General features: G+C 40.6%; 1 protein-coding gene across 2 annotated transcripts in view; it reads left to right on the top strand.

Annotated features, from left to right (window-relative positions):
• MARCHF6 (membrane associated ring-CH-type finger 6) overlaps window positions 1–17261 on the top strand; it is a 79789-nt gene extending 62528 nt beyond the window's left edge. For both annotated transcript variants that reach the window (XM_055246298.2, XM_063619930.1), the window contains 5 exons: window positions 584–718; window positions 7012–7101; window positions 9662–9794; window positions 13173–13308; window positions 16854–17261. In XM_055246298.2, coding sequence (XP_055102273.1) covers window positions 584–718; window positions 7012–7101; window positions 9662–9794; window positions 13173–13308; window positions 16854–16944 — 585 coding nt within the window. In that variant the 3' untranslated portion in view covers window positions 16945–17261. The remainder of the gene's footprint in view (window positions 1–583; window positions 719–7011; window positions 7102–9661; window positions 9795–13172; window positions 13309–16853) is intronic.
• The last annotated feature ends 494 nt before the right edge of the window (window positions 17262–17755 follow it).

Here is a 17755-nt window from a genome sequence, read left to right as displayed (position 1 = left end):
GAATTTCATCATTACTCTTTTATAATGTCTCCTCTCTGTCAGCTTTATTTTCATTTTGCCGTTTAGTCCAGTTGCTAGAGCTGCACTGTCTGGTATACTAGTCATGTGGCTAAATGGCTACCATGTTTGACAGATACAGGGCATTTCTATCAGTATGGTAAGTTCTATTGGACCATGTTGTTCTTTGAGGGAGCCAGTTTGATCACCTTTATTAATTACTTTAGGATTGTGCAGAGCCCTTCCTATATACCAGTCCACCTCAAGGTTCACAGATCAGCCTGTGTATGGGTGGGCCACCGTTGGAGCAGGGGCTTCGGACAGTCGGTGGCTTTTCTTGGGCAAACAGAAGCCTAGTCCTGAGAACTGGATTGTGAGAAAAAAACAGCCCAGCCAGCTGTGTGCTTTTTATGTAAGAGACGTGAGCACCTGCAGATTTTCTGGGTCCTAAAACCAGTCGCCGTGGATACTGAGGGATGACTGTGGTTGCTCTGTTAGGCATCAGTCTCAAACCTCAAAATGGAAATAGAGTTTGGCTCAGTCAGAAAGATCCTCTTTAATGATATGGGCTTCTGTTTCCTAATAGATCATGAAGACTTTGATAGTTGCGGTGCTGTTGGCTGGAGTTGTCCCTCTCCTTCTGGGGCTCCTGTTTGAGCTGGTCATTGTTGCTCCTCTGAGGGTTCCCTTGGATCAGACTCCTCTTTTTTATCCATGGCAGGTAAATGTATGTCTTTTGCTCATGTTATTTTATTAAGGATTTGAGATCAGAAAATAGTCCTAGCCAGGCATGTGGCTTACGCCTGTAATCTAGCACTTTGGGAAGCTGAGGTGGGAGGACTGCTTGCACCCAGGAGTTCGAGACCAGCCTGAGCAGCGTGGCAAGACCTAGTCTCTATAAAAAAATGGCTCATGCGTCTGGTCCCAGCTACTTGGGAGGCAAAGGTGAGAGGATCACAGGAGGTTGAGGCTGAAGTGAGCCGTGTTCATGACACTGCACTGTAGCCTGGGCAACAGAGTGAGAGCCTCTCTCAAAAAGAAAAAAGAAAAGGAAAAAAATATAATTTTTAATTATTTTAGGTGATTTTAAGCAGCTGGTTTAGAAAGACTTTTTTTTTTTTAAATCTAGGAACTCATAAAATTGTTTAATGCTCTTTAATTGATCTTTTGTTTCAGAATATGCAGGTCTTATAACTCCTTTAAAAGTGCTTACTTTATAGGTTAAAATGTTACTAACCATTTAGTCTTCTCTAATACTTGAAAATACAAACTAATAGTCATTGATTTTTATTCACCTTTGAGGTAGAGTGAATTGTCTTATTCCTTTTAACTTGGAGGCTTTAATACTTTTGAATTATTATAGCATGTTTTCCCACAAAGTCACAGATTCATTAAAAAGAGTATCCTGGCTGGGTGCAGTGGCTTATGCCTATAATCCCAGCACTTTGGGAGGCCAAGGCGGGTGGATCACCTGAGCTCAGGAGTTGAAGACTAGCCTGGACAACATGGTGAAATCCTGTCTCTACCAAAAATACAAAAAATTAGCCAAGCATGGTGGTGTAGGCATGTGGTCCCAGCTACTCGAGAGGCTGAGGTGGGAGGATCTCTTGAGCCTGGGAGGCCACGGTTGCAGTGAGCTGAGATCATGCTACTGCACTGCAGCCTGGGCGACAGAGTGAGACCCTGTCTCCAAAAAAAAAAAAAACCAAGAGCATCCTGAGGGAACCCATGTAAATCACAGCAAAGGTCTCAAAGCTCATGGAAAAAGAAATGGAACTTTTCTATTGTATTTAGAGCCTGAGGTTTTTAACATCACAGAATTAAGATCTCAAGTTCTTAGTAGGTATTGAGGGAAAAGAGCTAGGTATTGACTTCAGTCTTTCAAAGGCTTTTTAGCTTTGTTTTTATCTCTTAGTGTATTGCAATGGATTTTTCAGAAAATGAAAATTATTTGGGCCATATTTCCCTTTCTCTGCTTTCCAGATGGAGAACCTCCACAAACATCATTTACCAGAAAATTTGTATTTAAGTGCTTTTAATGGTGTACCTACACCCCGGATGAAAATGAGGCTAGTGCAGTAATTTTCCTGAGGAATTTACACTCTGATGGGAAAGCTAGGCAGGTACACAGGTGTTGTGTGGTGTGATTAGGGGAAGCACAAGGAACTGTGGCATTGTGCAGGAGAGGCATTTAATCTAGTTTTGGGAGTTTCAGGTATGGTTTTCCATAAGCGATAGTATCTAAGCCAACCTAACCAGTAGAGAACAGAGAAGTGGGTAAGAAAGGAAGAAGTATATTCCAGGAGGGAGATGGGCAGACCTGGCATGAGACAAGGCATGCGTATGTGGGGAACTGCCTCCTTTCTAGTCTGGTTCATAGACTAGAATAGGTGAGAAATAAGTAATACAAAGAAGTACAGAACTGACTTGTGTTTTGATTTATGACTTTTTAACTTTTTGATGGTTGAAAGCAATACACATTCAGTAAAAACTACTTTTGTACTCCTACAGCTATTCTGTTTTTCACTTTCAGTACAGTATTCAGTAAATTGCACGAGATATTCGTTATGTAATTATAAAATAGGCTTTGTTAGGCCTCAGTTATACTACAAGGCAAAAAATAAAATAGGTTTTGTGTTAGAAGTTGTTGCCCAACTGTAGGCTAATGTAAATGTTCCGAGCACATTATGATAGGCTGGGCCAAGCTATGATGTTTGGTAGGTTAAATGTATTAAATGCATTTTTGACTTATGGTGTTTTCAATTTAAGATGGGTTTATCTGGACCTAACATCATTGTAAGTTGAGGAGGATCTAATTAAACGTGTTATGCCTTTCTGTAAGAGCCGTATTCCAGAGTAGTCAAACAGTAGCTGTAATTGAAGGAAAGAGCTACCTTTTTTTTTTTTTTTTTTTTTTTTTTACAGAACAATGCCAGCAAATAAAGGTAGAGAGATTAACACAATTAGAAAAATACTATTTTGCAATACCTAACAAAATAATTGATTATAGCAAGGATTGTTAATGGATGTTGAACCCAACAGATGAAAGGTTGATCAGTCTTCAGTTGCTATTGCTGTGTAACAAGTTATCCCACAACTTGTGGCTTAAAACAACCATTTTAATTTTGTCCATAGAGTCTATGGGTCAGATATTAAGACAGGGCATATCAGTTTGTCTCTGCTCTGTGCTATCTGGGACTCAGCTGGGAAGATTCAATGGCTGGGAATGATTTGACAGTTATGGATGGAATCATTTGGCTGGAAACACACAACTAGTGGAGAGGTCAGGCTGACAATACCCTAACCCAGTCAGTGATCACTGAACAGTGTGAGAGTTGATGCTTGTTGTTGGTTGCTACCCATCTGGGGCTGTTGACTGGAGCTCCTATATGTGCCTGGGCTGCTTCATAGCTAAGTAACCTCAAGGTATTTGGGCTTCTTATGTTGTAGTTCAGGGAAATGAGTGACCCCACAAACAAGAAGCTGCATCATCTTTTATGACCCCATGTCAGAAGGCCTACAACATCACTTTTCAGTACATTTTACTGGGTATAAGCAAGTAACAAATGTTGGCTAAGATTCAAGGGAAGAGGACATAGACACCCTACCACATGATGGGAAAAGAATTTGCAGGTATGTTACATTGCAGTGTGAAAGTGGTTATTTGCATGGTGGCAAAGTGTCACCTTATGGATTACTTGATGGCTCAAAGGGAAACACACAACTAGTGGAGGGGTCAGGCTGACAATACCCTAACCTGGTCAGTGATCAAGCACAGTACTGCTACAAATGGGACAAACAGATACTATCTGCCTTTTAATGTTACGCAGCAGGAGCCCTGAAAAAGGCCAAAGCATCCCGTGACATCAACAGCCGTCTTGGCACTGTTAGCCAGGCCTTAGTGTTCTCCTGTTGGACATAAACAATTTGACAGAACATCAACATCATACACCGTCATTCTATGATCAAGATAGAGGAAGACAAAAGCAAGGCCCTCTGTAATCATGTCTGAACACAGACAGAACATGAGCATTATTCAAACCACAGAAATGACCAAACATTCCCCTTTACTTGCTAACATAATTGGTTACTGCCTCATTACCAATTACAGTTTTAGCTTCTGCCACTTTTTCTAGATAAGATTTATTTATTAAGATAACCATTCACAGATTACTCTGCTTTCTAATAGCATCTGATACCTGCTTTCTTAAATCCTCCCCCAAATCCCTAACATAAGCTGAAATCCTATAATATCCCCTTTCTAGCACTCTTACTGAGGGGCCCCAAGTTCTCCATGCTGCGTTACTCCCTTGCTGCAATGAGTAATAAATGCAACTTGTTCTAGTTATACTTGTATTTTTGGTGGTCTTTACAGTACTCAGCATTACTTGTGAAATCATCATCACCTTAGAGAATTCTTTGGTACTATCAAAGTTTAAAAATGCTTATATATTATGACTCAGCAATTTGGCTTTTCAGAACCTACTGTGAGGCATGAGCAAGGCTGTTTCTGCAAATACATCATTTTTTATAGCAAAAAATAAGAAGTGATCCAGATGTCCACCAGTAGAGAATGCCCAAATAAAATGTGGAATATCAATGCAGCAATTGAAAAAATGAAGTAGAGATACTTGTTTTGATATCAGTAGCTCCCAGACATGTTTCTGAGTCCGGGGAAAGCACAAGTTGTAGACAGATAATGTGCTGCGTGCTATCCTTAATGTTTTGCATTAAATCCCCAAGTTTTTGAAGGAACAGCTTGCTTTTTCTTCATTCATGACTTTAAGATACTTGCCTTTCCTGCAGCAAGTGGCTGCAGCTCTGTGGGATAGTGGGCCATTTGGAATTCTAGCAGAGCAGCTAGTGTGGTGTGTCCTGTCTGGCAGGAGAGGACTGCAAAGCAGTGGGTTTTTAGAGAACGCGAATCACAGTGATCTTGGACCTCCTTGGGTAAACATTAATCTCATTTGGGTGTCTGCTGGACTCCCATAAGGCCAAGAGAAAGCTGAATTGGTGGGTTGTTGCATCTTCCCTGCCTGTGAGAAAAAGCAGGGAGGCTTTCTTCATGTTCCTCAGTAGGAGACTGTTAGACGGCTATCCCAAAGATCTGAAGAGGTAAAAGATCCTTTTGAAGCCCTTTAGGATATTCTCAGCCAGGCCCAAGCCTCCTCGAGGCTGCAGAGGAAATTATAACAAGTGCTTTATATGCAGGAGGCTCAGCAGCCACAGAAAGGAAGTCAAGGCAGAGCAGTCAGGACACATGCCAGTTTGACAGAGCACTGCTTGCAGAGCCATGAGCTTCCAGAGAGAAGAGCAAACACACAGGACGCTGAGTGCAGTATGTTCACACGCACACACAAGCAGCAGCTCTAAAGCAGAACGCAGTTGTTGTGGAGCTGTATGGCATAGATTTCAGACAAATCTAGTAGTGAAAAAAGATGTGGATAGTCACCACTGGGCTTGCCTTGGAGGCTTGGAAGATGAATGCAAAGCACTGGGCAAAATGGAAGAGGAAATTGAGAAAGAGAAATGTTTAGGAGGAAACATCTAGGAGACCTAGCGTACTGATAACGGGGGTTCCAGAAGGAGCAAATGTGAGGCAGCATTGATACAAAAATAGGAGAAAATTTAACTGAAGAAAGATATGGTTCTGTAGTTTGAAAGGGCTCATGAGATTTGGTAAGATTGAGATCCAAGATAAAAACACATAATTGGGTGTATCTTATTAGACACAGGGAAATCATATACAAGCTTCAAAAAACTGCATTGTCATTGGACTTTGTAGCACTGAAAACCATAAGATCAGAGAATTTATAGACGACTGGGTAAAAGGGACAAAAACCAAGCTTCCTCTACACAGACAAAAAATCATTTAGCTGTTCACCTATCAGGATGAAGATTGATATTTGAGGGTATTCAAGAATTCAGTGTGTGTATCAACCTCTCACCCCATTTGAAGAAGATCCTTAGAATAACCAATCAAACCAGTAAAGAAATGGAAACATTGGCCTCAAGATGGTAGACAGTGAAGAGGAGAATTAACAGTCTGAGCAAAGTCCATATAAAAATGATACTACATATTTTCTATGGAATATAGATGTATAGATGCAGCTGAATGCATGGGGAAAAACGTGGATGGTATGTACCAAAAGCTAATAGTAGTTATTGCTGGGGAGGGATCAGGATTTAAGGTAGTGGTCACAGAGGACTCCAATCTTCTCTGTAAAGATTTTGGTTTTATGTAAGAATCAGTCTAAATGTTAATGTGGTTTCTTTTTTTTTTAATACCGTTTTTTTTTGTTGTTGTTGTTGTTTTAAATAAGCTAGATAGAGACCAGGTTATAAAGGGTTTTGTGTGCCTTGCTAAGGACTTTAGGGTTGTTAAGCAGGGAAGTTACATTCATGGTCTGATTTGCATTTAAAGAGATACTTGGTGGTGGTGGGGAAGGGGGCTGTGGGGAGGGAGGAAGTAGTTATCACTCTGACTGTCTGGTGGAGAGTTGGAGAGTGGGCAGGCCAAGAGTCCATTGCACCATGAGGAGGAACTTAGTAACAGTTCCCCAGTAGAACCACAAATGCTGCAAGCTAGAAGCTATTTGTGAGCCTTTAGAATGGTTTCTTAGGCCAGACTTTGCTCCACAGTCTTAATTTGACATAAATCAGCTCACTTGAAACCAATGAAATAGCCTAAAGATAGTTTGAAATAAAATCTTGGCATTTATTTTATTTGCTTTTTGAGATATCCATTAATGTCCAGACTTTCTCTAACTCTTGGGAAAACAATACAGATTTTTAAAAGATAGAAGAACAATTTTTGATGGAAACATTGAATTTGAGCTGTTGAAGAAAAAAAATTCTCTGGGTTTTCAGTATGTTAGTCTTTTGTAAAATTGTTGCCAATCCTATAGAACTTCTATTTTGATGTGAAATAATGTAAGAAAATTATACATCCTCTCTGCTGTGTTTATTGTTAAAAAACAACAGAAATATGTTAAATGGTTTTTAATTCCCTAGGACTGGGCACTTGGAGTCCTGCATGCCAAAATCATTGCAGCTATAACATTGATGGGTCCTCAGTGGTGGTTGAAAACTGTAATTGAACAGGTAAGCAAAATCAGTTTTCAGAGAAAGACATTCTGGAATTGGTTGTGTTTATGTTTGGCAGCTATAACTGTTATTTCTTATCTTCCTACCTTGCTGAGTTTTCTACATTTTTTTTGATGGGCATATATAACTTTTTTTTTTTTTTTTAAGACAGCAGTTTTGTTTTACCACTGTAGGGGAGGAAAAATAATTTTTTTCTCAACCCTTGTTTTTTTTAGTTAAAATGGAACCCTTAAATAAAAGGCAACAGAAAAACAAAAGTTTATTAAAGTACATATTTCATATACACATGGAGATACCCAGGGAATGAGTAATTTCAAAGAGGTGGCTTTGAATTCCAACTAATCTTCAACAAAGAATAATAAATTTTTAGAGAAGTGACAAGATGAAGGAAAAAGACTTTGAGTCTCTAGGGGTGGCAAGTAGGGGGAAGCAAACAAATGGCAGATGCGGCTCCTTAGTAAAGCTTGGCAGTGTTGGTTTCTCTGGTGCCATCTAGAGGCCCAGAAAGGCCCAAAGCTCCCTTCAGTGGGTAATCTTTGTCCTTCGTGGTGGAGGAAAGTCGGGTGGGCTACCTTTTGTCTTTATACATTTATATTCTGCTTCTAGGCAATAGAGGGAGGACAGAAAGTTTTCCTGCATCTACTCTTTCTCAGTTGCATTCAACTCAAAACAATCCCTATGCCTAAGAGGCGTATTTTTAGGGTGGCATATTGTGGTCTTCTATACTCCCATGAATTTTCATCAACCACGTTTAAGCCATCCTGTATCTGAAGGTTAACCAGTAGCTTACAGTATCTAGAACCCTGTTCGTAGTGGAGACAAAAATGAAAATATGTGCTTTTTTCTGGTGAAGGTTGATATTAATGTTTCTAAGCCTGTAGTAGATTTGGAGTGGGGGAAAGGTTATTGCTCGAGGTAATTAAAGAAGACAGAGGAAAAAACATTACAGAAGGGGAGCTGTTTTGGCTTGATCTAGCTACATAGTACCTAAGACTATTATTGTATTACAGAACTGCCAGATAATTTGATTGTCGTGACAATACCTTGGAAAAGGTAGACTGTGCTTTAGCACTCCGATAATAAGACTAGGAAGTATGGTAATTCATTTAAGGAAAATTTCTATCAAAAATGGCCAACATAACAGATTTTGCTACTTCTTTATGCTTTAGTTATCTAGTAAATGTACTTGTGGGGACCCCTCTTATCCTTAGGCCAGTGCCACATAAATAAGACATAACAGTTCTGCAGCAGTAAAGTACACCTATTTTTGATGTATGAGAAGTAAAGGCAGTAGTTAGCCAAGCATGCTCAAGAAAATCTGTTCAAAAAGTGCCTGTATTTCAAGATTTTGATTCTTAGGAGTTGGGGGTTAGGGAGCCAGCAAATTGCAGTGTGTTTGTGTGTGTCTCTAAAGTATGGGTTAATTCTGAAGTCCACCAGGAGTGTGATGGATTGGGGGCTTCTGGCTTCATATCCCTTCAGGATCAGAGTGCAGGCCAGTACACTCTAGAATGAACAGGTTAGCCTCTGGCCCTTGAAAAAGGAGCATGGAGATGAGGTTTATTCATACTGGAGGCTGTGGAACATCATTGATCTTCTAAATAATATGTTATCTTATTCATTGTTTTCTCTTGCATATGTGTGTGTGTGTCTCTGTAAATTGAAGAAAAATGGGAATGGTTGAGAAACACTGGGATGCCTTGCTTCATTGATTAAAATACATTTGGGTTAACTAGGTGTCTTTGGGAATGGCAGCATGCCTTTAAAAGGTTAAGCATGTTTGCCATTCAAACTCTGAGGTGATGAGGTTCAGTTGTGCTACATTCAGTCATAGCTAAGAGAGGTTTAAGTGCTGCTGGTGAGGCAAGAGGAGAAGAAAATATCAGCCTTCTAAGCCTTGTTTCTGTCTGCACTCCATCTAAATTTTCTGTTCCCGAGGTTTTCCCATTTCCATCCATTCTTTCCTCTGCATTACTCTTGTAGAGTTTTCTGGATAAGATGATGGAAATATTCTAGTAACTCTTGGACTTGCTTTTTAAATATTCACTATAGAATTCTTTCATACTAAATTTTTAAATACCTTTTGACTTGTTAAAATTTGATTTATGCAAGCTTTTCAGAAACGTTTCCTGCTTCAGTGTTTTCTCATCATACTCAGATAAAATGAATGCAATATTGTATAATAACAAAATATTACATATTACATATCTCTTACATAAGATGTATGAAGTTACTTCAAGTAATGTGGTCTTGAATGAATACCACCGAATGTCATCTGATATTGTATAATGCAAGTAGAGTATAAATTATTCTAGATTAGTGCCTTATTTCATCACTTAGCAGAGCTAACTGCAGAGCGTTAGTGGGTAAATACATTTCTTCAGAAACTCGTGGGCACTACGCTTATGTTGGTATACCAGAATTTGCCTTGACTTTAGAAAAAGTAACCAGTTTGACTATTTTTGGGTTGGCAGATTCAGTTGTGTGGAGATTGCTCTATTAACTTGGAGGAATTTGTCCTGTATTTTTGTTCTAATTGTTTTTTGTAATGTTTCAGGTTTACGCAAATGGCATCCGGAACATTGACCTTCACTATATTGTTCGTAAACTGGCAGCACCAGTGATCTCTGTGCTGTTGCTTTCCCTGTGTGTACCTTATGTCATAGCTTCTGGTGTTGTTCCTTTACTAGGTACGTAATGCTGGTTGTGGAGCCTTGAAGGAGCACTTTTATTAACTTTTATTAACATTGGACATTCTTTTTACCCCTAGTCTCACTCCATGTGCTCTATTTGTAAATGTGAGTCCAACTAAAACAATGATTTCAAAATACCACTTTTCTTAGATTTGACTACTCTGGGTAAGATTAGAGGATCATAAAGCTCTTTGATACAGTCCTTTTCTCTACCAGAAGATAAAATTTGAAATGTACATGCTGTACAAAATAGGCAGGATCAGATTTCCTTCAAGTTGTCTTCTTCTGACTAGAAGTGCTGTAGTCATATAAAATTAAGTAACAGTGTTGTCATATTTAAGTTTTAAAGAAATATTCTTTGGCATAAAAGATCCAAAGAGGAGATGCTAATGGGCAACATGTTTATACTTGGAAATACACTGTCTTGTTGATTGTGTACTGAAGAACCCTCATAGATCCTTAAACCCAGCATATTTTCAAAATTATAAGCAGAGGCTTTTCCTTCCCAAATCTTTTTCTTCTCCAGAATTCCGTCTCTCAGCAGCAAACATTATCATCCAACAAATTGCATAAGTCAGAAACTTTGAAGGCTATCCATGTCACCTTATTGTGTCCTCCATGTCCCTCTGGTCTCCAGGTGTCCCATTCTTCCCTGAAGAATCTGGTCTCTCGTCTCTGGAGCCTTTGCTCCTGACTTGTTGAGTCATTCATCTCCTACCCTAACTTTGGCACCTTCCTATCTGGTTTCCCAGCCTTGAACCTGCCATCACTAATTCCTTCTCCACACTGGGCACAATGACCTCTCAAAAGAATGAATCTCATTGTACCTCTTTGGTGAATATTTTTTCATTGGTTCCTCTGTGGCCTTTAATGCAGTCCAAACTTTTGGCATAGTTTACAAGCCTCCTCCTTTTGCTTTGACGTGGGCTTCAGTTTGACCTCAATCCATGTCATATACGCAGACTTTTGATTAAACAACCATGGAATGGCCTCTTATCAAACACACCATGTCCTCTTCTCTCCATAACTGTCTCATTTTCATTTGTCTTATCCATCTGCCAGAAATGACCCCTCCTCACTTTAACCATGAGAGAAGAGCTTAAAAAAAACACACAACCAAACTTGCAGTGTAACATGTATACTTGTATGTTACCTTACTAGGTCAAGAAATAGAACTTTTCCAGCCCTTTGGAAGCCCTCTGCGTGTGTGCCCTTCTTTACCTTTTGCCACTGGTTTGACTTCTAATAGTGTCATTGCTTCTTAGACAGTAAAGATATTAGCCATGTGCAGTAGCTACTTGGGAGGCTGAGGTGGGAGGTTGCTTGAAGCCAGGAATTCAAGACCAGCCTGACCAACATGGCGAGACCCAACCTCTAAAAAAAATAAAAATAAATTATCTGAGAGTGGTGACGCACACCTGTAATCTCAGCTGCCCTGCAGGCTGAGGCAGGAGGATTGCTTGAACCCAGGAGTTCAGGGCTAACCTCAGGTTGTGACACTCCAATCTAGCCCAGGCAACAGGCCAAGACCCTGTCTCTTTAAAAAAAAAAAAAAAAAAATTGCTAAACACAGGTTTGTATAGAGAGAGGCTAAGCAATGTATCCCTCAATCTGCAGGATGGCATGGGAAACAGGGAACAGTTAAGCTGAGGGCCCACAGTGTGCAAACTGCATCGTTTCCTGGTTCCTTCTAAGTAGAAACTTCAAGGCTTTTATTTGGTTTGAATTGTGACTATGCCAAGTATCATAAATACCATATTAAAATGCAAATATATATTTCCTGCAAAATATATTTCAAAGCCCATTGCTTATTATTATTATTATTTTTTTTTTTTGAGAGACAGAGTCTCACTCTTTTGTCCAGGCTGGAGTACAGTGGTGCAGTCTCAGCTCACTGCAACCTCCGCCTCCTGGGTTCAAGCGATTTTCCTGCCTCAGCCTCTTGAGTAGCTGGGACTACAGGCATGCGCCACCATGCCCAGCTAATTTTTGTCTTTTTGTTAGAGACAGGGTTTCACCATGTTGGCCAGGCTGGTCTTGAACTTCTGACCTCAGATGATCCACCTGCCTCAGCCTCCCAAAGTGCTGGGATTACAGGCATGAGCTACCACGCCCAGCCCATTGCTTATTAGTTGAATACATCATTAAAATTAAATTATTTTGACTCTTTAGAACAATCTCTTTACTGGTTTTGTCTAGAGTAGAAATGCCCTATTTTCTTTTTTATTCTAATTAGCATATATTATGTTCTGCCCATTAATAGTATATAGACTTAAGAATTTGGATTTCCAAACCAGTCATTCATGTTTTCATTTTTAAAAATTTTATTGTGAGCTTTTCTGGAAAGACTTTGGAAGGGAAAAAGAGTGGCAAATGAAAAATGTTAGTACCTGTTTTGCCCTGTTTAGATGCTTTATGTAATTCTTACATGTTATTCTTAGGGTAGCTTTTTAATATGTTTTGTCAACTCTGTTTTAGAAATGGGAAATTGAGGTTCATAGTGATTGAGAATGTTACCCCAAAGTCTAGTTTTTAAGGAGTAAGAGCAGCATTCAAATTTCAAACTCAGCTCCAGAGCTTATGCACAGCACACTATTGTGGTGTTTGGAATAATCCACGTGAGGGTATTAATTTTCTGATTTCCTCGGAAGTACTTGCTCTGATTTTAAAGCCCCTCAGTCCCCTCTGCCAAAGAAATATTAAAACTCATGAGTTAAATATAGAAAAATAAATACATGTGTGTTCTAAAAGTTTGAGGATATTTTTTATTGTGTAAGCACAGTTTTGGTTTTGCTTCTTTAAACTCTGGTGCAGTTGAAATGTATCAATGACACCACTGCTTGTGGAACATGAGAAGTCATCTCATCCAGTTCCTTTTTTTTTTTTTTTTTTTTTTTTGAGGCAGGGTCTCACTCTGTTGTCCAGGTTGGAGTGCATGGCCTGATCTTGACTCCCTGCAACCTCCACCTCCCAGGTTCAAGCGATTCTCCCACTCCAGCCTCCTGAGTAGCTGGGACTACAGGTGCAACGCCACCACACCTGGCTAATTTTTGTATTTTTTTGGTAGAGACAGGGTTTTACCATGTTGGCCAGGCTGCTCTAGAACTCCTGACCTCAAGTGATCCGCCCGCCTCAGCCTCCCAAAGTGCTGGGATTACAGGCGCGAGCTACTATGCCTGGCCTCCTTATTTTACAAATGAGAAAGTTGGGGGTCAGAAAGGGCTCATGACCCACACAGATTGTAGAAAGTTAACAGACCTGGGGCTTAGAAAGCTTGTCTGCCCCAGTCCATTCTTCTAGGGGAAGGACATGTTTACATTTCATGTCACTGTTATTTCACATACACTTAAAAGTTTTTCTTTTTTGGTTTTCTAGGTGTTACTGCGGAAATGCAAAACTTAGTCCATCGGCGGATTTATCCATTTTTACTGATGGTCGTGGTATTGATGGCAATTTTGTCCTTCCAAGTCCGCCAGTTTAAGCGCCTTTATGAACATATTAAAAATGACAAGTAAGTCTGGCGTTCTGTTCGTCTCTTGTTTAGGTGTTTTCACTTCTTAATTTATGTATCTGATGTGACAAATCATAGGAGGGAAACATGCTCAGATTCTGGATATACTTGGAGGTGGGATTAGCAAGGTTTGCTGACAGATTGTGACATGTGAAGGAGAGTGGAATCAAGGACTTAGTTGGCCCAAACAACAGGGAATATGGAGTTGTCATTTATGGAGCTGGAAAAGACTGGGAGAAACTGTTTTGGAGAGGGAGTTTTTTTTGGTGGTGGTTTGTTTTTTTTTTTTGGTTTTTTTTTTTTTTTTTGAGATGGAGTCTTGCTCTGTTGCCAGGCTGGAGTGCAGTGGTGCGAACTTGGCTCACTGCAACCTCCACCTCCCAGGTTCAAGCAATTCTCCTACCTCAGCCTCCCAAGTAGCTGGGATTACAGGTGTGCACCACCATGCTCAGCTGATTTTTATATTTTTAGTAGAGACAGGGTTTCACCATGTTGGCTAGGATTGTCTTGATCTCCTAACCTCGTGATCCACCTGCCTTGGCCTCCCAAAGTGTTGGGATTACAGGCATGAGCCACTGCACCCAGCCAAGAGATTTTTTAATGCCCATTCCAAATAGTTTTTCAGTCTGTTTTGAAGTGTTTTGGTCTGACAGTATATTAAACAGTTTTAGATAAAAATAAGAAACCTACATTAGAAACCAGCAGTGCCTGCATAAGCCCCTCTTGCTTATGGAGGGCCACTAGGTTACTCTGAGGTTGCACAGAGAGGCTTGAGGGTTACTGCAAAAATGTTGTGGGACTCTCTGTTTTGAGAAAACCGTTGAAAACTCTGTCATTGATTTCAGTGAGAGATTGAGGAAAGCCAAGGAAAACACCTTCCTGGGATAATATTTGACCTTTATGTCCGAACTGTAGGCTGAATCATCTGCTTCAATGGGTTCTAGCAGAGAAAGTGAGTTTATGGTTTCTCCATCTCAGTCAGCCAAGAGAGTCCCAGTTTATACCTGCTGCCTTTGTGTCATTATTAACACTATCCCCTTTTACTTGTGCTTGTCCCCCCTTGCACAACAAATTATAGTTACCTTATTTACTCTGAGGAGTACGATTTTTGAGAATGAAATTTATAGTGTTCAAGACTTCTCTAAAGCATTTACTGACAGTAAAAAATACAAGTACACTTAGGCAGTCAGAGTACAAAGGACTGTCAACTGAAAGAAGGGGAAGGGGTGTTTTCAATGATGAAAATCAACTTTTTAGCACTCAACTTTTTGGCAGAGGCGTAATTAGTGCAAACAGAATGACAAGCAAGACATGCCCTCAGGGAACTTTCTGCCTGCTTCTTTCTTTACGCTGAGCGCCTGCCTTTCTGCACCCTGCCCTTCTCAGCCTTTGCCAGGGGTCTATTCCCATTGACCTCTTATTTTTCATGCTTTATCTTCTTCTGCTTTTTCCTGTAGCCCAGTGTCCTCTTTCCTCTTTTCCCATCTATTCCTTCATGCAGAAAGGTGTTGAACTGTAGACCTAAGTGAGGGCATGTCTTGTTAGCTGTTGTATATGTACTCTTTAGCACAGGGTTTGGTCTGCAGGAGGTGCTAAGAGTGAGTGTGTGTGTGTGTGTGTGTGTGTGGTGGGCTTGAGTATGAGAGAGTGAGTGGTGGTGGAAGAGAGGGAGTTGGGTTCAGCGTCTCCTTTCTCTGCCACTGAATTACTCTTTGGACTTGTACAATTTAACTTGGTTTCTGTATGCTTTTTATTTACTTGCTTTGTCATTGCCATAATGCTGACCATATTTTTAGTGTATCTTGCTATTTAGTCATTACTGCGTGCCAGGTAGTGCTATGTATATTTTAGCAGATATTGCTCAGCCTTCACTGTTTAAAATATTTACAAAATTCTCAAAGTTTTAAAATCAGTGGTTGGTTGGGGAACAGTGGGGTAAGGAATGGCTATCTTCAAGAAAAGAAGGTAAGACAAAAGAAAAGGAAGAAAACAGTGACATTATGGATAAAGATGCAGTAAGATTAGCATACTTTTCAAAAAGTGACATATTAAACTACTGGACATAAACTGCCAAAATATTTCCTTAGGCTTGTGTGCATTTACAGAAAAGTGATAGATGAAAGTCAAGGTGGAGAAGGTATTGGTGAAAAGTAAGAGTTCCCACAGTGAACCCTTAAAACATGCTAAGCCTTTGTCACCGGGCTTCATACACTTTCCCTTTCTTAAAGCAATGCTGCAGCATGGGACTATCGGTCTCATTTCACTGATGAGTAAATGGAGGAAAGGGACGAAGGAAAGCTGCCTGGCAGCCTGTCATGTGCAGGTTTCACTCTCCCTCGGTCTCCTTAACTCAACTCTGTGGGCTTTTACTGGACATTCTCCCTGATCTGCATCTCTGCCTCCAAATGGGTGCCCTTCACACTTGTGCCCAGCCACCTACAGCTTGTTGCCATCCAGCTTTGTCCCTGCTGTCCTCTTGGGATCAGCCTGCAAGCCATCTGCCCCCATTAAGTAAGGCAGGCCTTCAGTGAGCCTTCAATGCAGCTGTCGCCCTTCCCTGGCATTGGAGATGTCTGTCTCCTTGAGTAGGATCTCCTGCCCTGTCGCTCCAACTACAGTAACATCTGCCTTGTTTCTACAGCCCTGTGGCCTTTGCCATTGCCTTCTCTCTCCTTTCATCACATACATAAGTTAGGAACACTTGCCATTCTGTTGTTGAACCATATTCTCCCACCTCCTGTCACTCACACTCACTCACTGCAATGCTGTCTTCCCTTTGACTTCACCGAAATTTCTCCTTTGATTTATCCTTTCTTCTCTGTAACTAGAGCTTCCAGTTTTACTTTCACCCCTTCCTACTTTTTTTTTTTTTTTTTTTTGAGACGGAGTCACACTGTCGCCCAGACTGGAGGGGAGTGGGGCACAATTTCAGTTCACTGCAACCTCTACCTCCCGGGTTTAAGCAATTCTCCTGCCTCAGCCTCTCTAGTAGCTGGGCCCACACACACCCAGCTAATTTTGTATTTTTAGTAGAGATGGGGTTTCACCATGTTGGCCAGGCTGGTCTCAAACTCCTGACCTCAGGTGATCCACTCGCCTCGGCCTCCCTACGTGCTGGGATTACAGGCGTGAGCCACCGTGCCCAGCCCCTTCCTAGCTATCTGACGGTCATGTTTTTAGTCTGTCTTCTTAGATCTGCCCACTAAGTTGTTTTATAAAATCTGAACCGTAACAGATAAATCCACTGCATAAGTTTACTGTATCCCTCCTGGCCTCCACATGTCTGAGTTTTTGAGACCCCCTAAACCACTGACTGAAGCATGTCCTTCACTGCACAGCATTGGAGGCCTTCCAGCCTTTGCTGCTTCTGCAGCTTCCTACAAACCCATACCTAGGTAGACGTGCCGGCCTTTACAGGTGCCAGAGTCCCTTTGACTTGCCCAACCATTGACGGGTTTTAAGTAGGAGTTAGATTTAAAAGACATATGAGTGTTTTACTCTGTAAGTTCATACAAGAGAGTAACCACCTTGTTTTTGCAACCTAGGTACCTTGTGGGTCAACGACTCGTGAACTACGAACGGAAATCTGGCAAACAAGGCTCATCTCCACCACCTCCACAGTCATCCCAAGAATAAAGTAGTTGTCTCAACAACTTGACCTTCCCCTTTACATGTCCTTTTTTGTGGACTTCTCTCTTTGGAGATTTTTCCCAGTGATCTCTCAGCGTTGTTTTTAAGTTAAATGTATTTGACTTGTGTTCTCAGCATTCAGAGAGCAGCAGTGTAAGTTTCTGCTGTTCTTCCCTGGATCTTCTGACATTACTGCTGTCTAAGATTTGTATATGTGTAAATACAAGTTCCTTGATACCCTAAAACCTTGGATTAAACAGAATGTGCATTGTACATCTTTAAACAAAATGTATATTAATTTATTAAATCTAGTTGTCACTTTATTTTGGACTTGCTGTGATCTCGACAGGAAACGTGCCACAGAGCAGTAGTGCGCAGGCAAGACTTTTCAGTGACGTCTTGTGGAACGCAGTTCATGATGTCCTAGCAGCTCTCACTAAGGGAACTGTACATGCTTTCTTTCTTGGCTATTCAGACCTTACCAAGAACGTTAAAGGAAACAAGTAGAAATCAGCAGTGGAGTGTCCGTGGTAAGAAAACATGAACTTTATGCTTCACTGTTAGTTGTTTGTGGAAGTTATTTTGTATAACACCAAAGCTGTTGTACATTTTCTACTGCCTGATTTTTTTTCATGTGTCTGTGTTTGTAATATTGTATAGTATCTTGTGCTAGGTGAGGAAATTATTTTTAATTTTGATAATTTAATATTCCTAGTGTGATCAGCATTGGGAGTTGGGTTTCAGTGCTTGTTAGGGGCATGTCTATACTTAGAGAAAAAAAGTCCAAATGAAGATTTTCATTAGTCAGCCCCCCCGC

This window comes from Symphalangus syndactylus, chromosome 16, assembly GCF_028878055.3.
Source record: "Symphalangus syndactylus isolate Jambi chromosome 16, NHGRI_mSymSyn1-v2.1_pri, whole genome shotgun sequence".
Taxonomy (NCBI): domain Eukaryota; kingdom Metazoa; phylum Chordata; class Mammalia; order Primates; family Hylobatidae; genus Symphalangus; species Symphalangus syndactylus.
Note: the sequence above shows the minus strand (reverse complement) of the source record. Positions and strands in the feature narration are given on the sequence as shown.